This window comes from Castanea sativa, chromosome 1 (genome assembly GCF_040712315.1).
Source record: "Castanea sativa cultivar Marrone di Chiusa Pesio chromosome 1, ASM4071231v1".
Taxonomy (NCBI): Eukaryota; Viridiplantae; Streptophyta; class Magnoliopsida; order Fagales; family Fagaceae; genus Castanea; species Castanea sativa.
This window is the reverse complement of record NC_134013.1, coordinates 49,943,393-49,964,919: the sequence shown is the minus strand read 5'-3', so window position 1 is coordinate 49,964,919 and position 21,527 is coordinate 49,943,393. Positions and strand designations below refer to the sequence as shown.

Below are 21,527 nucleotides of genomic sequence, written 5' to 3'. Positions count from 1 at the left end.
ATTTCATGTGGCACATGGGACCTGCAACCAAACTAGCTTTGATAAATTGGACATTTTGGATTCAATTTCACAGTTATTAATTCAATCACAGATTAATCAAGCATTTTAATTTTATGGGCTTATGGCTGCGCTGAGCTCAAAGGCATGTAGCTCAAGTGTTGTAATTGAATCAGCCCACATTCACTCTAGCTAGTTGGAGGAGGGTAACTATCAATGGGTTGAACTGTCCAAAACAAAAGACTTTTTCTTTCAAGCAAACAAATGAATCTTTCTGCAGCTGTTTAATTAGATGGTTTTTCTCAGCTAGGTGAAAGCTCATGCTTTGACTATGTCTTTATCACATGCTTATTATACATTGCATTTTTGTTTATTGAATCTCTCTTCGCTCTACTTCCCACATTTTTTTGTTGTTAATTCTGTCCCATAAGTTAAAAACAAATCACTTCACGAAGAATATAATATCTACTTAGGTAAGTAGTAATAAGGACTCTGACTAACATTCATTAAAAACATAAAAAGACTATGACAATAACATTAGAAAAGAAGAAGAAATAGAAAGCCTAAAAAACCGACTTCTCGTGATGATAAAATTGATGTCACGTTTTCATTAATAGAAAGTAAAAACAACTTCGAAAATATTGAACTTAAATAATTAAAATTAGGATAAACAAAAAATTTAAAAATTAAATATCACAATATATATGCACACATAAAACAATGAAAGGTCGATTTGAAAAAAAAAAAAAGAATGAAAAAAATAAAGAAGAAAAGAAAAACCTATTTAGTGTTGGGGACACATAATTGAAGTTTAGTCCTTTAAGTGGCCTAACGATTAACTTTCATGATATGATGATTATAATTAATTATAAGTTAATAATGAAAACAACAACACATTTCATCTTTTTAATTATATATGTGAATTACATGGATTCTCAACAAAAAAAAAAAAAAATGTGAATTACATAATCACATTTTAACCCCAAAAAAAGGATTTAATATATCCACAACAAAATATTTGTTTAGTTAAGATCTCCTTACATTTAAATCTTCCAATTTACTAATTTGTAAAGTCAGATATGAGATATGTAGCATTTATTTGATCCTACATTATTTACTAGAATTCTTTTTTTTCCATTTTTCAATATCTATATAACAGATCTAAGCACGACAATTGAACTAACAGCCAACCAGAAAATCTCTTTTTTAATCTACTAAAGGCCAATTGAGTTTTTAAAGATGCTGTAACCTGATTTTATTTTATTTTTAATCTTCTAAAACAAAAAAGTTTCTGCTGCAGTCATTTCTTTATCAATGTGTAGGAACTCCTCAGAATTCTAATTAGAAAATAATTTAGGGAAGCATTACGTAAACCGAAACCATATAATATACAACCACCGGTCCACCACCTTGTTCTTTGAACTTTCCACTTTCCACACACTTATATCTGACCAATTCTCTTTCATACCACCTGCATAGCGTTCTCTCTCTTTCTATCTCCAAATGAAGCTCCAATCCATTGAGCCTCCCTTTGGGAAAAACCAGTCACTACACAAGTCACCAAAGATAGTTCTACTAGTAATATTTACCATAGTTTTTCTCACAGTCATACCCTGTTACCCTTTGCTGAAGTACCCTCTATATCTTGTCAACAATTATTCAGAACCCTCCTCTTTTTATGATTCCAATGATGAATTAATAAGTGTACAGTCCATCAATGAAAAGTGTGACTTGTTTTCTGGAGAATGGATTCCAAATCCAGATGCTCCATACTACACAAACACGACGTGTTGGGCAATACATGAGCATCAAAATTGCATGAAGTATGGGAGACCAGATAGTGAATTCATGAAGTGGAGGTGGAAACCACATGAGTGTAACCTACCTATTTTCAACCCAGCACAATTCCTTGAAGTGGTCAGAGGAAAGTCTTTGGCCTTTGTTGGAGATTCTGTGGGAAGAAACCAAATGCAATCCTTGATTTGCCTCCTATCTAGGGTAAGTCTCCTCTAGTATCTAAAAGTTTTTATCAGCAACAAACTTAATTACAATGATATAAATCATTATTGTGCAAGATCTTTTATAATTCTTATGCACACGTACGATCTCTCAAAGTGCAACATTATATTTTAAGCTAACTTTTAATATGCATTAATGAGTGTTATTATGGTCATCTAGTAACAACTTTACAGTTTTAGGTTTGACCGCTGATGTTTATTTTTGGCTTTCATCCTATATTACTAGTTATTTGAGAGAAAATTATATTGATCTCCTTTGAGGTTTCAACCAAATTATATTGTATTTTTCCTTGTTTCAAATTAAATACTAACCTCCCTTGAATTGAAAAAATACCATACACTAAACCTTCAAGGCACTAAACACCAAGATTTTAAAATATTTCTATTGATTTTATAAATAGAATAAAAAGAACAATGAAAGAGACTTTTGGCTAGAAAACTTTTGACTAAAATGAAGGCCTTCATTTTAGTTTCCTACCTTTTCTGTCCTAGTTTTTTGTTTTGTTTTTTTTTTTTTAAGCTTCTCTTTACGTGGAGCAAAATGCTTCAAAAAATTCCAAGTCAAATTTTTCTTAAAAACTTCGAATTAAGTGAGGAATAATGGATTTGTAAAAATAAACTGAAATAATCAAGCAATGGATTTGTGAAGAAAATAGCTGGAATAGTCAAGTTAGTTGTAGTAGTGGATCAAATCCAAAATGATTTTAGCTCCAATAATTACCGTGAGAGAGTATTTTACATATTTGAATGAAATTTCAATTATTTTTTATTGTAGGCAAAAATTCCATTAATTAATTTAATAGAATTTTTCGCTCTTCTTTTTGGCTAAAAAAGATCAATATATTGAAAACAACTGATGTATGATATGTCTCCATTTAAGAGAGGTTGTTGTCCATTAGGTACAAAGTTAGTGGAGCTAAAACCTAAGCCTAAGCCATTGTGACATTGTATTATTGAAGGAGCAGGTAAAATTGACAGTACAGAAATATCATTATTGAAGGATTAGGTAAAAATAGTGAATGATAAAAACGAAGCAGCATGGATTGGAATCTTTGCCACCGCATAATATCTTGCACTGCATATTAATTAAACTTGGGCAATGAAACGCAAAGAGCCTTTTGGCACCGTACCACCTACAGTTTGTAGATCTATAATCCCTGTAATATGATTTTTTTAGACCAATTAAAATCTATCGCATCAAATATTAAAAATAAAATAAAATTACTCCAGATCACCTGGCTCTTGCTTGTTTGGTCATGGAGCAAAGGGAAGAGGGCTGGTTAATGGAGAGAAAAAATCTAAATCTTTCTTGTTCTTTTTTTTTTTTTTTGGTTGATCCCAAAGAAAATCTAAATTTAAAACCATAACGTTTTGTACTATAATTTTGATATGACAGATTATAAGTGATGGATAAAATGTAGCGGGTCAAAGTAAAAATGACAGTCACAGTATATCACATAGAATAATTGTAGAAAATTATGTTATAAGAGTTATGGTTCTAGAATAACTCCGTTAACAAAGTGAGAGAGATTGTGTATTCTTCCAGTGGTAGGATTGACTTGGAATTGAGTTAGCTTCTTTACTAAATATAATGACAATATATTTCACAATTTTTTTTTCATTACGTTTGAGATAATAAGTTATAATTGTTACTACAAGTAATAATAGTAATGGTTTAATATGAAAGTGATATTATACTAATCACAACCTTCCACGTCAACAAGTTATCATAAAAGTAGTGAATTTTTATTTTATTTTTTTTTTTAGAAACAAGTAGTGAATTTTTTTGTATTAGTAGAATTTTTTTTTTTTTTTTTTAATGATGTGATAGATTTTAATTGTTTCAACTAAACCACGATACCCGGATTGTATAACATAGATTGGGGAGGATAAGGTCCCAACAACAAAGGTCTCTCTCTCCATGTGGTAAGTAAACATATGCCACGTGATATTATGAGCCCATTAGTCACAGTATCTTATTTATAATTTGACCCTTACTCTTGAATCTTGAGATCTGGAGAAGAATAACAATGTGCTAAGCTTACTTTCCAACCAAGATCCATCTTTGAGCTCATTTAGTCTTTAGAGTTTAGACCTTTTAGGAACCTTATTTGGAAAACTAGTATATGTTAAAAATGGGGAGGTAAAAAAGTTTGGAAAAAGTTTTAGGATTTCGACAAACTAATCCTTGACCTGTTGATAACATTTTTATATTTTCCAAATAATTATTATTTTAATTTTGCAAGGCAGAATTAAGCTAGACATTCACAAAAATCTTGTAATAAGTCCTAAAACTAGAGGATCATGATTATCTCACACTCCCAAACTATAAATTATAGTTGGTATTAGTGTATACACCACTCACAAAACGTGGACATCGGCTAAAAATTGTGGACACTTAATTAATGTCTACACTTTGTACATGACTGGTGTGAATGGAGTGTGAAATTATAATTTTCCCAAAGTATAGTGTCACCTTGAATTGAAGTGAGGGCAGGGCAGTGAAGACTGGCGTGGTATGCATGCCTGAGGGATGATCACCTAAGCTAATGTGTAGATTTAGAACCCTAGGTGCAGTTGAAGATATATAGTACACATTCTCTCCCTAATTTGACCCTATTTTAGGGTAATTCATGCCAGTGCTCTAACAAAGATAAAGAATGTCCTCATCTTAACTTGCTCCTTGTTGATTTGCACTTAAGACAAAGCTTGGGTGAAATTAATTTAGAAGAAGTTAGTGGACTTGCCCATTTGCCCCACATAAATTGGATATATGTATCTATCATTGAAAAGAGTGTTTCTTTCTTTACTTTTTGTTTCTTTTTTCTAAGATGAAAAAAAAAAAATTGTGGATTTATTAAACTAACAATGACAAAAACTTACGAGGCTGATTTAGCAGCTGCTCCACTTAGATTCGAGATGCTTTAAGCTTCCAAAAGCTGTGAAAAAAGTTCAAATTTTAACAGTTCCCTTTTCAAAGATCAATACATATAACTTCAGGGATCTTGGTCCAATGATAACTTTGTGTGTAGGTCCGAGAACTACATGTGCTTAGAAATTAGTATCAGAGGACAACATGTGCTTAGAGATTAGTTATTATGCTATAAATAACAATCCCATAAACAATGATGTAATATATATATATATATATATATATATAATTTTTTTCTTTAATTCTTTCAATTGGCTGTCTTCTGGCAGATCTATTTGCTTTTAAATAAAACAAAATCCAAAAGGCCTGGTCATCTAAACGTGTCGGAGGAATATATTGATCAACTAGTGAAATTTTCAAACCTAACAAAACAGAAATTGTTGTAAGGTCTCTCTCTCTCTTGATCTGAGAAAGGATAGAAAATTAATATGTTGTCAGCTTAGTCTAGTTTATACTAAATTGTCTCTCGACATTCCAACCAATTTTCATTATTTTGCCCCTTGACTTACTTATGTTCTCGTAGACAATTGTCCTCTATACGGATCTTTTGGCTAACACTTAATATTTTTATTCTTGTGTGTACTAGAATTTTAGTAGATTTGTCATAAACTGTTGGATGTGAATATTGCTACCTTATAATAATTTTTCATGAGTTGGACCCTGCAAACATGCATGATGCACCATTGCACCCTCACATATCGAGAAACAAGACACATGACCTATGCTTTTACCTTCTCTTTCTTTCTTTTTTTCTTAAGATTGAGTTCCATTTCAATTTTTGTATTTTCAGGTAGAATATCCTATAGACGTTTCATACACACCGGATGAGAGTTTCAAACGTTGGAGATACATGAGTTACAACTTCACCCTGGCCACTTTTTGGACACCTCATTTAGTAAAAGGCAAGGAAGCAGACAATAATGGTCCAACCCACACAGGCCTCTTCAATCTCTACCTTGATGAGTTTGATGAGGAATGGACAACCCAAGTCGAAGAATTTGACTACTTGATCCTCTCTGCTGGCCATTGGTTCTTCAGGCCAATGGTCTACTATGAAAATCACCAAATTGTCGGCTGCCATTATTGTCTTCTAGATAATGTTACTGACCTAACAATGTACCATGGTTACAGAAAAGCATTTAGGACTGCCTTTAAAGCCATTAATAGCTTGAAAAACTACAAGGGTATAACATTTCTTAGGACTTTTGCACCATCACATTTTGAAAATGGTTTGTGGAACCAAGGTGGGAATTGTGTGAGAACTAAGCCATTTAGGAGCAATGAGATGAAATTGGAGGATCAAAATTTAGAGCTGTACATGGCCCAAGTGGAGGAATTTAGGAAGGCAGAGAAAGAAGGGAAAAAGAAAGGTTTGAGATACAGGTTACTTGATACAACACAAGCAATGTTATTAAGACCAGATGGTCACCCTAGTAGATATGGGCATTGGCCACATGAAAATGTGACATTGTACAATGATTGTGTGCACTGGTGCTTGCCAGGACCCATCGACACCTGGAGTGACTTTCTTCTTGAGATGTTGAAGAGGGAAGGTGTGAGATCACATCAGGAGAAGCTTCAATATTTGAGTGACAGAAAATTGCAAGCTAGATAGATTGAACTATTATTGTACTTATAGATATGTTAATTTATTGCTCTCATTGTTAATTATGTTTACGTATCTCAAATTTGTTTAATATGTACACGGTGGATGAAAATCGAAGAGACTAAGAAAGAGGGACAAAACCTCGCATGTTGCCTTGTGGGTTTCTTTTAGCCTTTGTATTGTTTCTCTTCAACATGTTATTCATTTATTTAAAAAAGGGAGAAAACCTCTAATATGGCCTAAACCTCCTTAATAAGTGGGCCCAATACATAAAATTTTTAACATTTTAAATTTGAGGTGAAAACACTATTTTGGTTCCTATATTTTCAGGTCACAGTCAATTTGGTCCTTACATTTTAGCAACAGTCAATTTGGTCTCTACCATTAACTTACTAACGGAATATGCTTACGTGGTAGATGGCAAGTATAATCGACACATTTGAAGCTGAAAGTTCGATTAGTGTGTAAAACACTAATGAATGTTTAGACCCCTAATTTCAAATTAAACCAACACAAGCTTATACCTAAACAATATATGTGCAAAATTAAAGGTACAAGCAGAAATCCAAACAAATAAACGACTCTATACCATAATTAATCACAACACAATAGCAATTAAAAGGTAAGAGTGAGGATTAGAGAGATGCAAACATGAAGATAACATTGGCATGTGTTATCGAAGAGGAAATCAAAGAACTCGACGAAAAACCTCTCCACGGCCCTCCAGGCGATCAAATGATCCACTAAAGAATAAAGTTGGGATACACGAATAGCAATAGACCCCCCAAGCCTAATCAACCCAATGCACCTAAGCCCTTCAAGCTTTTTACTCCAACAAGGTTAAACTTAACTGTGTATTCTTTAGCTTCATGGATCCCGCAATAAGCCCATTCCATTAACCAAGTGAATTGGTCATCTCCAAACTGCTTCCTAAGCACTAAAATACCTCTTCACTGATATGGGTATGGTGAGATAAGGATTTGGTAGATGTACCTCTCAAGGATATGTCAATGCAGAGAGTGAGAGTAGAAGAATTTGGATAATCAAATGTCTAAGATTGTGGGTGAATCAATCTTGGTTTTCTCTAGGGTTTCTCTCTCAAAATTCTCTCTAGAAACTCTTTACATTTCGTGGGTATAAGAGTATTTATAGTAGGGTACATGAGGAATGTGAAAAGTCAGTTTTCATCAAAACAGGGCATTCTAGGGACTTGACCTTGCGACTGGAACGAGTTGCGAGTTTGAGTCGCGAGATAACTTCCAGGCCAGACTGTACTTTTTTTCATGTAGTGCTCTAGCTGTCGTGACCCTTCAGCTCCCTACATGCTTCATACGTGTGCCACTTTGGAGACTTGCCAGTCATGAGACTCCTTTGAATACACACATCTAGAGTTTTCTTCACACTCTCTCACACACAACCCTTACATAATTTCCACCTAAATACAGAATATCTAATTGTTAAATTACAAGCAAATTTAGCATGGAATAAAGTCAACACATGATTGAATAAATTCAACCTTACAAAAGCTGACATGGCAAATATAATAATATTAAAAGTAATTAATTAACATTAAAAAATTACATCTAAGCATTGCAATAAACAAAAAATCACTGTGTCGGTTTGAAACTATGTATTGAAAAAACATTATTGTTGTAATTTTTCGTTTATTTGTTAATATATTTCCCTTGTTTCTTTGGAAAAAAAAAAGGCGTAAATGCACTTTTAATCCCTACATTTTAGTTCAATTTTTATTTTGGTCCCTACATTTTCATTTTACCGCTTTTAGTCCCTAAAATGAAAAATGTGTTCCATTTTGGTTCTTGCCGTTACTCACTTAATAGAAATTGCTGATATGGCAAACAGAATGCATTATTGGCACAGTAAATGCTGACGTGGACATTAAAATAATATTTAAAAAATTTATTTGTTATTTAATAAATGCCACATCAAATCCATGTCAGCTTAGAATTTTAAATTTTAATTGATCAATTAAAAAAACAGAATTAAAAAAAAAAAACATGAATTTAGATCTAACATCCTCTTCATCAAAAACACAAAAGAGCACAACCTAGAAAAAATCATACAAACCCAGAAAATCAAACACAAGGACACAAGAAAATCAAACTCAAAAAAATCATAAATGAATATTGTACAAAACAAAATCAATCCACGTATATACATAAACCAAATTAAAAATAAAAAAAATAAAAAAAAACTTGAATTTAGATATGGTAATTCGTTGGTTTCTCTCTCTTCATCTCTCTCTCTCAAACACAAAAAAGAAACAAAACAAATCTTAAGTTGGGCTTTGAATCTAATGCCATGTCCAAAAAAATTGCATTTTGTAATTGCATTCAAAATCAAATGGAGATAGATGAAAGGAATCAATTACCTTTGTTCATTGAGAAAATTTATCAAACACCATAAAGGCTAACAACAACCCATGAATACAACAATTACAACCAAATCTAAACAAGGTGAAAATCCAGATCAACAAAATCATAACCCACAATTACATAGACAAAATTTCAGAACCCATTCCCAAAACTCAACCTAGTTTTTTTTCACCAATTACGTAGAGACATAACTCAAAGACATTCAACAATTACACAACAACAAAACTCAAACCCAGATTTTTTGGCCCCAAACACAAAACTCAATACAGATTTTCTTATGCTTTTTGAGAAACCAAATGCAAAACTCAAAACTCAAATCCCAAATTGATGAACAAAACCCAAGATCCGAAACTACAAATAGCCACGGATTTAGAGAGAGAGAGAGAGAGTTGAGTTTTTGGCCATGGGTTTAGAGAGAGAGTTGGGTTTTCAGCCAAGGTTTAGAGAGAGAAAAAGCTGAGTTTTCGGCCATGAATTTAGAGAGAGAGAGAGAGTTGGGATTTCGGCCATGGATTTAGAGAGAGAGAGAGAGAGCTCACCTTCAATGGAAACCACCTTCAGTCACCTCCAACCCACCTTCACCCGAAACCACCATCAGCCACCTCCACCTTCCCCTTGAGAGAGCGCTTGAGATTTTCATCAAGAGAAAGAGAGCTAGGAGATTAGAAATTTATAAATTAGAAATTCTAATTTCTATATCTTGTAAAAAGACTTTTTTATTTATATATTTTTTATTTAAATTAAAATTGATAAATTAGAAATTCTTTATTTTTAAAATTTTAAATTAGAATGCTGAATACTAAATGATTTTTCAATATTATTTTAATGTCCACGTCAGCATTTACTGTACCAACAGTGCATTCTGTTTGCCACATCAATAATTTCCATTAAGTGAGTAACGGCAAGAACTAAAATGGAACACGTTTTTCATTTTAGGGACTAAAAGTGGTAAAATGAAAATGTAGGGACCAAAATAGAAATTGACCCAAAATGTAGGGACCAAAAATGCATTTATGCAAAAAAAAATTTTAATTTAAAAATTGAACAACAAGAACAAAATCCAGATCACTACTTCATAGATCTCGTAAGTCTGTGCCACTTTCAGATCTCACAAATCCGAATCAATTCCAAAACCAACATCTAGGTTTGGTTTTAGATCTCGGTGTCTTCCTAGATCTCTCTTCTTCTTCTTCTTCTTCTTCTTCTTCTTCTCTCTCTCTCTCTCTCTCTCTCTCTCTCTCTCTCTCTCTCTCTCTCTCTCTCTCTCTGTAGTTTCAAGAGTATTAGATCAACAAGATCTAATCTGTTTCTTGACGTTGATTTTTTGGGCATGTGTAGGTTTAAAGCACGAAATAGTTTTGCATACCCAAAAAAAAAAAAAAGATTTGAAAGAAAATAAATTAGGGAATAAACTATTTGATCCTTAGCCTAAATTCTGTGATTTTGAAATCACGTCAAATCGGAGAGAGATGAAATCAAATCTAAAATTTAGACATGTTAAAATGAGAGAAAGGACAAATTTGAGGTTCAAAAGCCTTTTTTATGAGAAATTTGACATGGCATGGTATTCAAGCGGTGATGTAGGAAATTTCCAAGAAACTTCATTCTTCAAGATTTGGATAAGTTGAAGTGGTCGACCCATAATGTAAGAGTCATTGTAGTAGTAACAAAGAGGAGGCATTCTTGTTGTGAGTGGGAAAGAGTAAGAGTAGAGAGGAAGACAAGTAGGTGCACATTTGCTAATTTTTGTTTTGGGAGGAATTGGGGTTTTAGGAATTGTATTGTGAGCTGAGATCGGACCTAGGAGTGTCTGAAATGTGTTTGTAATCATGGAGGAGATTTGAGCCTAGGTTTGATCTGGGATTTTTTCTTTTTTAAGTGTTTCTGTATGTTTGGTTGGTAAGAAAAAAAAATTGATATTTAAATTTTTTTCTGATTTTTTTTCAATTAAAATGCTGATGTGGAAGAATAAAAAATAATAATAAATGCTGATGTGGCATTTTAAATATCTATAAAAAATTTAAAATTTTAATTTATTTGCCAAGTCAGCTTCAAATGTGCCAATTGTACTTGTCATCTGCCCTATAAACATTTTTCATTAGTAAGTTAACTGCAGTGACCAAATTGACTGCAAGTTAAAAATAATAATGACCAAATTGACTATTGCAAAAATATAGGGACCAAATTGACCGTAACTCCAAAATGTAGGGACCAAAATAATGTTTTCATCTAAAATTTTAAATAGAAGGTAGAGTGAAGACAAAAATCATACCCAAAAATCCGAATCTCCTACTTTGATACCAAAAATTACTATTTGTTGATTATATTTCTAACGAATAAAATTAGTCGAGGTCCTCTTCCAAAAACAAACAAACAAACGAAATTTGAAGTTTATTTGAAATGGCCAAATTTTTTTTTGCATTTTGCCTCAAAGGCAAACTCGCAGTTTAATTTTGGACAGGTACTCCATTTGATATTGCAACACTTGTAATCATCGGTTTCTTCATAGTAAAGTCATATCAGGGGCCAAGGGTCAGCACTACTATTTCACCAACCTGTTAAAGCCCACGTTATCCTAAAACTATCATAAGACAGCAACTTATACTAATTGTTTTAATGGTTTTATTTGACTCATAAGGTAGGATGAGGTTCAAGAACATTGCTGAACATTGAATGTGTGACATGTTTTTCATCCTTGAATACTTCTAATCATTGATTTACTTAGCCTTTTCAACTTGACTCCCTTTCTTTACGTTTAAGTTTGAATGATACTAGAAGTCATTATAAGTTCATATATGTATTAATCAGATATATTTCTCTTAAGTTTTATATCATATTGTGGTCCTAACAATTCACCACAACGAAAATATTTTTATGGTTTCTTAAATTTTGAGCGTTGTACTTGGAAACAAGTAATGAGTATGCTATAATTATACCTAGGAGATAGCTAGTTATCATTGTTATTCTTGAATTCTGGTATAATATAATCTGACACCCAAAATTTTCTTCCATATTCTTCTCCAATAATGGTTCAATTCATTGAGCTTCCCCTTGGAAAGAGCATACCACACAATAGAACCATTAAAGTTCTCTTACAAGCCCTTACAGTCATTTTCCTCGTAGTCATCCCTCTCTACCTGGTAAACAATTCATCTGCGCCATTGCTCTCTCCAAAAAACAATGTCATGAGCATAAAATTAGGAAAGAAATGCAATATATATCGTGGAAAATGGGTTCCTTACCCCAATAGTTTTTATTACACTAATGAAACTTGCCCTGAGATCTTCGACCAACAAAATTGCATGAAGTTTGGAAGACCGGATACCGAGTTCTTGAAATGGAGGTGGAAACCAGAAGAATGCGAGCTACCTATCTTTGATGCAGTGCAATTCTTGGAGCTTCTCAAAGGGAAGTCATTAGCATTTGTTGGAGACTCTTTAGGAAGAAACCACATGCAGTCATTAATGTGCCTCTTGACTAGAGTAAGTTTCCAATTTGTTTACTTCACAAGACATGTTCCTTCTTCTTCTTTTTTTCTTTTCTTGATTTGATAGGGTTGTGGCTAACAATGTCACATTTTCACCTAATTATTGGCTAATTGGTTAATGGTTTCCACATGACAAGGACGAAAAAAATATGCATATGGCTCGCTCATGGCTTCCTATGAAATCACTTATTAATATTATAAACACAACAAATTTCACAACTTCTTTCAAAATTTGCTGAAGTGACATATTGTGATTAGTACAATTTCATTTTACAAGGAACTATCATTGATATAACTTTAATTATACACCAATCACAACTTATTACCTCAACAGTTATATATATATAAATATATAGACAAACACACGCGCGCGTGCGTATGTGTGTGAATTTTGATGTTGTTTCATTCAACTTACCTAAAATTGATTGAAGTCTCAAAATTTTAACTGCAACACCGGTCTCATGTGCAAAATTAACATAAGAATGTTCAATAAGAAGGTGCCCTTAACTCTATGAACACACGGATTCTCTTATATCTCATTTAAATCATAATTTTAGTGCAATTGTCATTCATTGTTGCATCAAATATTATCCAAAATACTATAGAATCTTATTTTTACTCATTGGCGTACTGTTTTCTCACTCTTTATATGCTATTAGGTGGGATCTCCTAAAGATGTTTATTACCCAGATCCAAGGTTCAAACGCTGGTTTTATGAGGACTACAACTTCACACTGGCATCCTTCTGGTCACCACACTTGGTTAAAGCCATAGACACAGAGCCGAATGGGCCAACCTACAATCGCCTCATGAACCTTTACTTAGACGAAGCTGACCCTATTTGGGCATCTCAAATCGAGACATTTGACTATGTGATATTCTCAGCTGGAAGATGGTTCTTTGGGCCACAAATGTTCTATGAAAATGGTCAGATTGTTGGTTGCCATAAATGTCTCAAAAATAACATAAAAAATGTGTCTATGTTCTATGGGTACAGAAAGGCCTTTAGAACATCCTTTAGGACCCTTGTAGGACTTGAAAATTTCAAGGGGATGGTAATTTTAAGGACATTGTCTCCACAGCATTTTGAGAATGGGGAATGGAATAGTGGAGGGAAATGTGTAAGAACAAGGCCTGTGTCCAATTTAGAGATGAAATTGGCTAGGGATGATTTGGAGTTGTACATGACTCAAGTGGAGGAGCTAAGGGCAGCAGAGAAGCATGGGAGGAAAAGGGGTTTGAAATTTAGGATGCTAGATACAACTGAGGCTATGATAGTGAGACCAGATGGACACCCAAACCATTATGGACATTGGCCACATGAAAATGTTACTATAGCAGATTGTGTCCATTGGTGCTTGCCTGGCCCTGTTGACACTTGGAATGAGTTCTTGCTTCAGATGTTGAAGATGGAACATGGGGATTCCATTTGATAGGAAGCATCTGAAAGTTTTAGATAAATATCGGAGCTAGGAAATTTTTTATTGCTCAGTTCAACTTAATCATTGTCCTTTCTTTTTTATTGCTAGGAAATTACTTGAAATGTAGACATCCTGTACTTGTTACATTTACTTGAATTTCTGAGAGGTTTGCAATAATTAAAAAAAAAAAAAAAAAATATATATATATATATATATATATATATATATATATATATATATATATATTGGTTAATACAGAATCTTCTGAGATTTCTGACCAAGATCCAAGATGTTGGCCAAGATTTTTAATATTTTATTCGTTTGATATTTAAGTATATTTTTCAAGATTTTTTGAGATTTCACAGGATAAAACCAAAGTTTGTAAACCAATATTTTAGGTATTTTAACCTCCTTTAATGTCGATGATAAAAGACAGTTCCCTCTCTCTCTCTCTCTCTCTCTCTCTGCAGTCTGCCACTTCTCGCCTCTAAATTCAGTTGAGATAGCGGCAAAGGGGTGAGCCCAGGACAAGGAACATTGCAGAAAGAATCATCCTGCATAATGAAGATAATGTATGATGGGGTGGGGAAAGGTATTCAAGATACTGCCCAATAAAAAAAAAAAGGTTAAAATGATGCAAGGTTGATCAATTTCAAGACAAGCTTCATCTGACTATTGCAATGAATGTCCAAATTTTTACAAGCATTTTTTTTTTCCTCTTTTAAGCTACATCAATCACTGAAACATGCTGAATCTAAGGATCTGTGTGCAAATGTAGGATTACCACAATTTAAGACTAAGGCCCAAGTTAAATTACAATGCAGATTGAAGAAGCAAAATTTGGCTACAGTCCAGGGTATGTACTAGTGTCAGTCACTTCTGCAACGAAATCTATTGGCCCCAGTATCTCAGGCCAACCAACAAGTATTAAACACCTACCATGAACACTATGTGAAGCACTTCTTTAATGTCAATTTTAAACTGCAAATCACCAATCACCGTCATGAGTCTTTTAACCGGTTGTATTGTATCAAGATACCTGGTGAAGCTGTTTTGTCCAATCGAATGGTTCCCAGTCTTTGACAAAACTTTTAACTGCTTCCCTTTGAACCTCAACAGAATCATACCTTCGCCTACGGTGCATGTCTTCTTCTGGCAACTGTAGCATGCCTCTTATAACATTAAGGCCAAAGCTACTTTTAAATTGTGTCTCATCATCAATTACGTGCACAAATCCCTTATACAAACCGAATTCAACATGGAAGTACGGAAAGTTTTTAGGAATTGAAGCACGCAATCCCTTTTCACTTGTATCAATAAGCTTCTTTGCATTGTGTTGGCTCCACTCATCTTCGGCTTCATCAATTGCCTACAAGTAGAACAAACTTCTTTTAGAATATTTTAAAATAAATTTAATAATTCAAAATCAAACTTAGACACAGACACGTACATAATACATTTAATGCATAAAACACATTGCAATATATGTTTATTATCACCTTCTTGTGAAGAATCATGGTTTCTTCTTTTATTTTTTTATTTTTTCTTTCTTGAAACAAATAGGGGAAAATGATTCCACTTGGGCTTATAACTACAGATAATAATAAAATTATCAAAATATTTAAAAACAAAACAATGTACAAAAGTGATGGAAATTAAAATAATGCACAACGGGTTATATATAAAACTGAGATTCCAAAAATAACAAAAAGTTCCCAAAATATTTTGATAAGTGGCTTATTACGTTCCTCTTGAAACACTGGCTCAATCTCTTTTCTTCTTTGCAATCAATAAAATATGCTTGGTAAAATTCACTACTTATGCCACCATTACGTAGAAGTAGAACATTGCCCTTATGGAGCTTCCAATAGAATTACAAGTATATTTACATAACTAAAAACAGTTTATTTTTGGAACCCCAAGAGAGAGCACAATCAGCAAAGGTCATTTAAAAAACACACCCCCTCCCCCTTTCTCTACAGGCCAAACTCACTCACAAAAAATAAACAAGTTGAGTTCAAATGTTTTTTAATTTTTTTTCTTTACCTCCAGTTTCATTTTGACATTTTCTCAACAAGCATATGATTCAGACAACTGTATAAAATTAGTCAAAGTTGCCCTCCCATAATTTTTCTAAACTGATAGCACTACTTCAATTAAACACTCTTTTCTCCAGCTTCACTTCCCTGATAAACAGTTCCCACTTTACTTCTAAGCTAATTTGCAAATACCCCTTTTGCTAACTACAATGTACAAAGATCATTCAAACATTGCACACCAATGGGGCAGGGGTAGAGAGAGAGAGAATGGCACACTTTTTAATTCACACTAACTACTTCAATAACCCTAGCTAATAAAATGACAAGCAAGTAGATTCCGAATGCTGCATTCATAAGCAAATTAGAATATGAAAAATACCTTTTTAAAATATAGAGGAGCCTCTTTAGCAATATCTTGGGGTAACGGAATACACTCAATCAAACAATGGCGGCGTTGTTGTGCCAAACTCATCACTGTTTCAAGAAACACTACATCCCTCTCTTGCTTTGCAAACATCATGATAAGGCATTTCTTGAAGTTGCGAATTTCATCCCACACATTATCATCAACAGTTCTTGTGGCCGATTCATGCTGTAGAAAAAATAACCATCATTTAGGGGCAGGGAGGGCAATATTTCCATATCAATAAAATAGATTGATTTAACAGGAAAAAGAAGGTACGTAAAGGAATCAAGTTAATCTCACCTGCAGTGGTAAAATGCAGCAATGACCAGGCACCACAGGCTGCGAATGTGGCAACATCAAGTATGTGAAATTTGCTATCGAAACAATAAGATGTTTTGGCCCTTTTGGATTCTCAAAGCAAAAAAGACACCGCTCTTTTTGAGTCAAGAGTCGTGTATTCTTCTGTGTAACCTTATGCTCATTATCTGCACCCTTCTTCCCAGCCTTTTTACTAGGACCAACTTCAAAATCATATTCATCATCTGCCTGACCATAAGTAGTATATTTTTTGTTCTGCATTATCGTTCGAGCTAGATGCATATCAGCATCATCCTCTTCCTTCTTTTGTCGAACAGATCTATCCTGCATAATATATCTGGGTAAAAGGGAACAAATCAGTGTAATGATAACACCACCAAATGTGTTACAGGAATAAGAGAGATATTGAAAATGCAAACTCTACAAGTTTTACACACCAAAAAAATAAAATAAAAACCCTTTCCAATACTCCATTATAAAAAGGAAAAGAACCCACCCACCCACCCACCCACCCATGCACACACACGAGTTGAGTCCATCTTTGCTGTTATAAATTCCATTAAATACAATACTTATTTCCTTATATAATGAGCTTCTAGCATTTGAACAAAAGAAATAGAATCCCCCTCCCACCCCACCAACCCATGCAAACACACGAGTTGAGTCCATCTTTGCAGCTATAAATTCCAATTCCATAAATATAATACTTATTTCCTTATATAATGACCTTGGATTTGAACAAAAGAAATAGATCCCTCTCCTCCCCCCCACCCCCCCCCAAAACCGAGAAAAAAAAATCACAATATGCATAATTACCTGCTTGAGCTTCTCTCATTTTGTGGCTTAATTGAATTATCCCCACCATCCTGCTTTGCCTTGATCTTCTCTGCTTCTTGCTAATAAAAAGAACCAAAAAAAAAAAAAAAGGATAACTCCAATTCATAACCTGAAGCAGAAGGTAGTTTACCAACTACACTGATACTTCAAATATGAACACTTTCCCATGCATACTCCACAGGAGCATTAGTTTGCGTTTTTACGTTCAGTTTGCATTGTACATGTTTAATGAATTATGGTCACCTTAAGATTCTAGATTATACCACTCCAAAGAAGTAAGGTAGAGAAAAAAAGTTCATAAAAAAGGGAAAAAATAAAATAAAATTATCTTCTGCCACATCCCAAAGCACACAATTTGAATACATACTTGTGGAGAAATATAATTACAACTTATGACATGCATCGCTAAATTCAAACAATATTATAGCACAGCAAGGAAAATCTTGCATTCACCTCTAAGACTCAATCAAAACCAATTTCTTCATTTATTTAAAATTGGAAACATGGCATGGGGGGAGATAATCCAGCACTAGAAAAAAAAAGTGACAAGCCTAAACCCCAGAAACCACAAAGCAAGCTGAGCTATACAAAAAAGCAGCCAAGTCACCTTACAAGATACTGTCTTCACCCACCTGAACTAAGAAATCCCAAGGACTTCATGATAATATAACCCTAAATATCGCAATTCTTTCACCATTAAGTTTCTTGTTATTCATGAAATGACCAAAATTAGCTAAAAAATGAACACTTTTACCTACTTCCAAATAGACATGCAGTATCAAGGAAAGGACATGGAAATTCCTTTCTAGCATGCCAGACATTTAACCCTAATTGCTAAGCCCCTTGGGTGTTTATAAAGCATTTCCCCCCAAATTAAAAGTGTTTTCAATGACAATTTCCTAAATTTAATATTCTTCGAATTAGTTTCTCCAACAAAGCTGTGTATGTCACAAAATTCAAAAAATCACTGGAGAGAGAAACTTGAGATTCTTCATGTGAAACCTAAACTAGAGAGAAGAGAGCAGGAAAGTTGAAAAGCATAGAGATGTCATCTTACCAAAAGTTTATTCGCTTCTTCATGCTTTCCTTTCATACGAAGCTGAAAAGCCTTAGCTGCCAATTGGTTTGCACTGAGTGCATCATTAGCCACTGCACTGCCTTCGCTAGATTGGTTCATTTGTGATGAAACAAATCTTGCCTCCATATTTCCCTCAACAGAACCACCAGGATCATTATTTTGCTGCCGAAGAACCTTTTGCATAAAGCTTCCATCATTGTTAAACTTATTTAAGCTTGATACAGCAGCCTTGACAATGTCAGCATCCTTGGAAGATTGATTTTGACTTTTCCCCTTTCCCCAAGATAAAGAATCTTTAACTTTAGGTTCCCTCATTTTATGATGCTGGAATGATACATCCTTCAAGTAGTTCCTATCATTGTTCTGACAAGCACAGACATGTAACTTGTAAGCATAAGTGAAGTGATTCTTCTTTTCACTTTAAGCAATGACAATAATTTTCACCTCAAATAGAACAACCATGTATACTGACAAAAAACCAGTTATGCCAGAATGGCCAGTTACCTTTTCGAAATCCCTCTCGTTTTGATCGTCAGAACCTGGCTTCCGTTCCTCAGTTAGCCCCCTCTTCCTATCTTTTATGGCATGTAGATGAGCACGAGATGGGGCAGCTTTACGAGACGCTACAGATACAGCAAGTTGACCAACAGAACCCCACCGTTCTTCAACAACCTGAACAATTTCATCACTTAAAAAACAGCCAAAAATATTTTATAGAGATACTTTAAAATATCTGAAAGTTAAGGTACAATACCTCGTTAAGCCTTCGTCCTTCTCGAGCTGCTTGCTCTTGTGCACGCTTCAAGGCTTTAAGTCTCCAGCTTGCACCTCCATCTCCAACAACTGAAGAAGACAAATGTTTGTCCCCACTGGGTTTGCTCCCATCAGTATCTTCTGGATAACCATTACCATCATCCTTCAAATAAGGATTCATCTCCCTGGGATGCGCCTTCTTTACCTGATTAAAAGAAAAAAAGCAAATGAGGTCACCATGTTCTCATAACAAACAAGTGGGACAGGAAACAAAGGAGACATACATGTTTCAAGCAAACAGAATATGCACATACATGATACCCTTTGGAACACAGAGCAGCAGAAGTGTGACATATTGACTAAATTTCAAACAAGTATTCATTTTATTTTATTTTTAAAAGGTATAGTTATTTTTGTGCAAATGCCAAAATGAGTTGTACACAAATGATCATGCATCACAATCAAAATAAAAGAGCTAAGCAGTTACATTTTTCGTTTATATTTTCTTCTGTTAACATAATAAATGATTGGCAAAAAACAGAGATAATCTTTCCTTATGGAAATATGCCCCATTGCGTGTTAACTTGTAAAGAATGTCAAAAAAAATAATCATGTAACTAAACTACCAATCTAATAATTACTATAAAAAAAATTCAAAGAACAGAGAAATGGGGAGGCAGGTGCAGCAATTCAAACAAAACAACGATAACAATAGACTACATATTGCAACAGCTGAAGCTTCGTGGTAGCTCTCAAAGTAAGAGTATACCTCCTCGGTTGGAGTTTCCTCAAATTTGTCATCAACAATCATCGCAGGCCTTTCGTCCCTCTTTTCCCCAGGTCTAAGCATCCATTCTAATCCCATCTCTTTTCTCACAATTTCCTTCTCTTTTAAGGAATCAGTTCCTGCACCACTATCTGCGAATTCGAAACAACCAAAACATATTAATCCACTATCATAAAATAATGTCATAACATTCAAACAATAAAAAACAACATAGAACAAAAGGCAGCATAGACCATAGAATACATACCAGACAAGTCGTCTCGAGCCCCACTTCCCTTGCTCTTTCTCCTTCCATCTTCTCTACTTCTCAATCCCTTCTTCGAGCTATCACTATCCTCATCATCCCCCGACCTATCACCCTTACTTCTCTTACTCTTTCTCTTTCTCTTTCTCTTATCCCGACCGGAACTGCCCTCACTTTCACTCGAAGAATACTCCTCCGAAGAGTACCATTTCTTCTTCTTGCTAGAAGGTTTCTTAATTCTCTCAAGTTCATCATCATCTGAACTACTGTACCTACAACTCTTCTTCCCTTTCTTCCTATGTTTTTCCTTTCTACTAGTAGATTTTTTCCTCTCTTTTATAGAATCATCCGAATCACTATCCTTTGCCTAATACACAAAACACAAATTCGAATGACAATAAGCCAAAGTGTTTAACAAATACAAGACACACAGTTCCTTAAAATTAAACAAAAATAAAAAAAAAAAGAAAAGGAAAAAGTAACGGGAATTACTTTGTCAAGCTTTTCACGGGGAACGAATTTGAGCCCTGCAAGCATTGTGGTACAAACAAAAAATTCAACAGAGGTGGTATATACAAATACAAAAATTAAATCGCCCTGCAAATAATAAAAATCAAGATTTGTGTCAGTCACTGATTCAGATTATAAAATAAAAAACCCAACAAAGAGAAGGATGACTTACACACGTAGAGAGAAGTCGGTGATGGCAATTCGAAGTACACCACCAGCTTTTGAAGTCGGCAGAGGCCGGAGAGACCGTGAGAGAGCTTCGGGTTTTTTCTTCTTTTTTTTTTTCTAAAAAAATTTCGGATCCAGAAGATTTGTAATTATATGAACCCGAATCTGACCGAACCGACGCGAAACCGAAAATAAATTTTCATACCTGAAACCTGACCCAAATATTCTCAGATCCGCCCAAAATCCATCCGGCTGTGTCAGGTGGGTCGGGTCCCGGCTCAGCCCTACTTCAAACAAGACTTTTCAATAAATATAAGGTTTCAAGGTTTTTAATTATAATCTATGGGATTAAAGCAACTAGTGAAGTAAGCAATATGCATGGAATTTGACTTTCGAGTTTAAGATATGCTTTAATTCATTAAATTTCAAAAAATGTAATATAATAGGAATTTATTTAGCAAAGACTTGAGTCCACTTTGTAACATCCTTTTATTTTGTGTTCTTTAATGTTATTACTGGTGAAACCTTGG

At 34.1% G+C, this 21,527-nt stretch overlaps 3 protein-coding genes across 3 annotated transcripts; 2 read left to right on the top strand and 1 right to left on the bottom strand.

Annotated features, from left to right (window-relative positions):
- Positions 1 to 1,399: 1,399 nt before the first annotated feature.
- On the top strand, positions 1,400 to 6,721 carry LOC142607229 (protein trichome birefringence-like 19). Its single transcript, XM_075778653.1, has 2 exons — positions 1,400 to 1,995; positions 5,738 to 6,721. The coding sequence occupies exons 1-2, from the start codon at positions 1,501 to 1,503 to the stop codon at positions 6,560 to 6,562; spliced, it is 1,320 nt and encodes a 439-aa protein (XP_075634768.1). The 5' UTR covers positions 1,400 to 1,500; the 3' UTR covers positions 6,563 to 6,721.
- Positions 6,722 to 11,841: 5,120 nt separating this feature from the next.
- Positions 11,842 to 14,054, top strand: LOC142622482 (protein trichome birefringence-like 19). The gene is made up of 2 exons (XM_075795955.1): positions 11,842 to 12,431; positions 13,096 to 14,054. The coding sequence occupies exons 1-2, from the start codon at positions 11,976 to 11,978 to the stop codon at positions 13,867 to 13,869; spliced, it is 1,230 nt and encodes a 409-aa protein (XP_075652070.1). The 5' UTR covers positions 11,842 to 11,975; the 3' UTR covers positions 13,870 to 14,054.
- A 453-nt stretch (positions 14,055 to 14,507) lies between these two features.
- Positions 14,508 to 21,277, bottom strand: LOC142619707 (uncharacterized). Its single transcript, XM_075792946.1, has 11 exons — positions 21,002 to 21,277; positions 20,812 to 20,916; positions 20,323 to 20,686; positions 20,058 to 20,206; positions 19,290 to 19,493; positions 19,040 to 19,207; positions 18,515 to 18,898; positions 17,437 to 17,516; positions 16,603 to 16,957; positions 16,276 to 16,488; positions 14,508 to 15,226 (listed from the first exon to the last, which is right to left on the bottom strand). Exons 2-11 carry the CDS (start codon positions 20,854 to 20,856, stop codon positions 14,888 to 14,890), a joined length of 2,301 nt encoding a protein of 766 aa, XP_075649061.1. The 5' UTR covers positions 20,857 to 20,916; positions 21,002 to 21,277; the 3' UTR covers positions 14,508 to 14,887.
- Between the last annotated feature and the right edge of the window lie 250 nt (positions 21,278 to 21,527).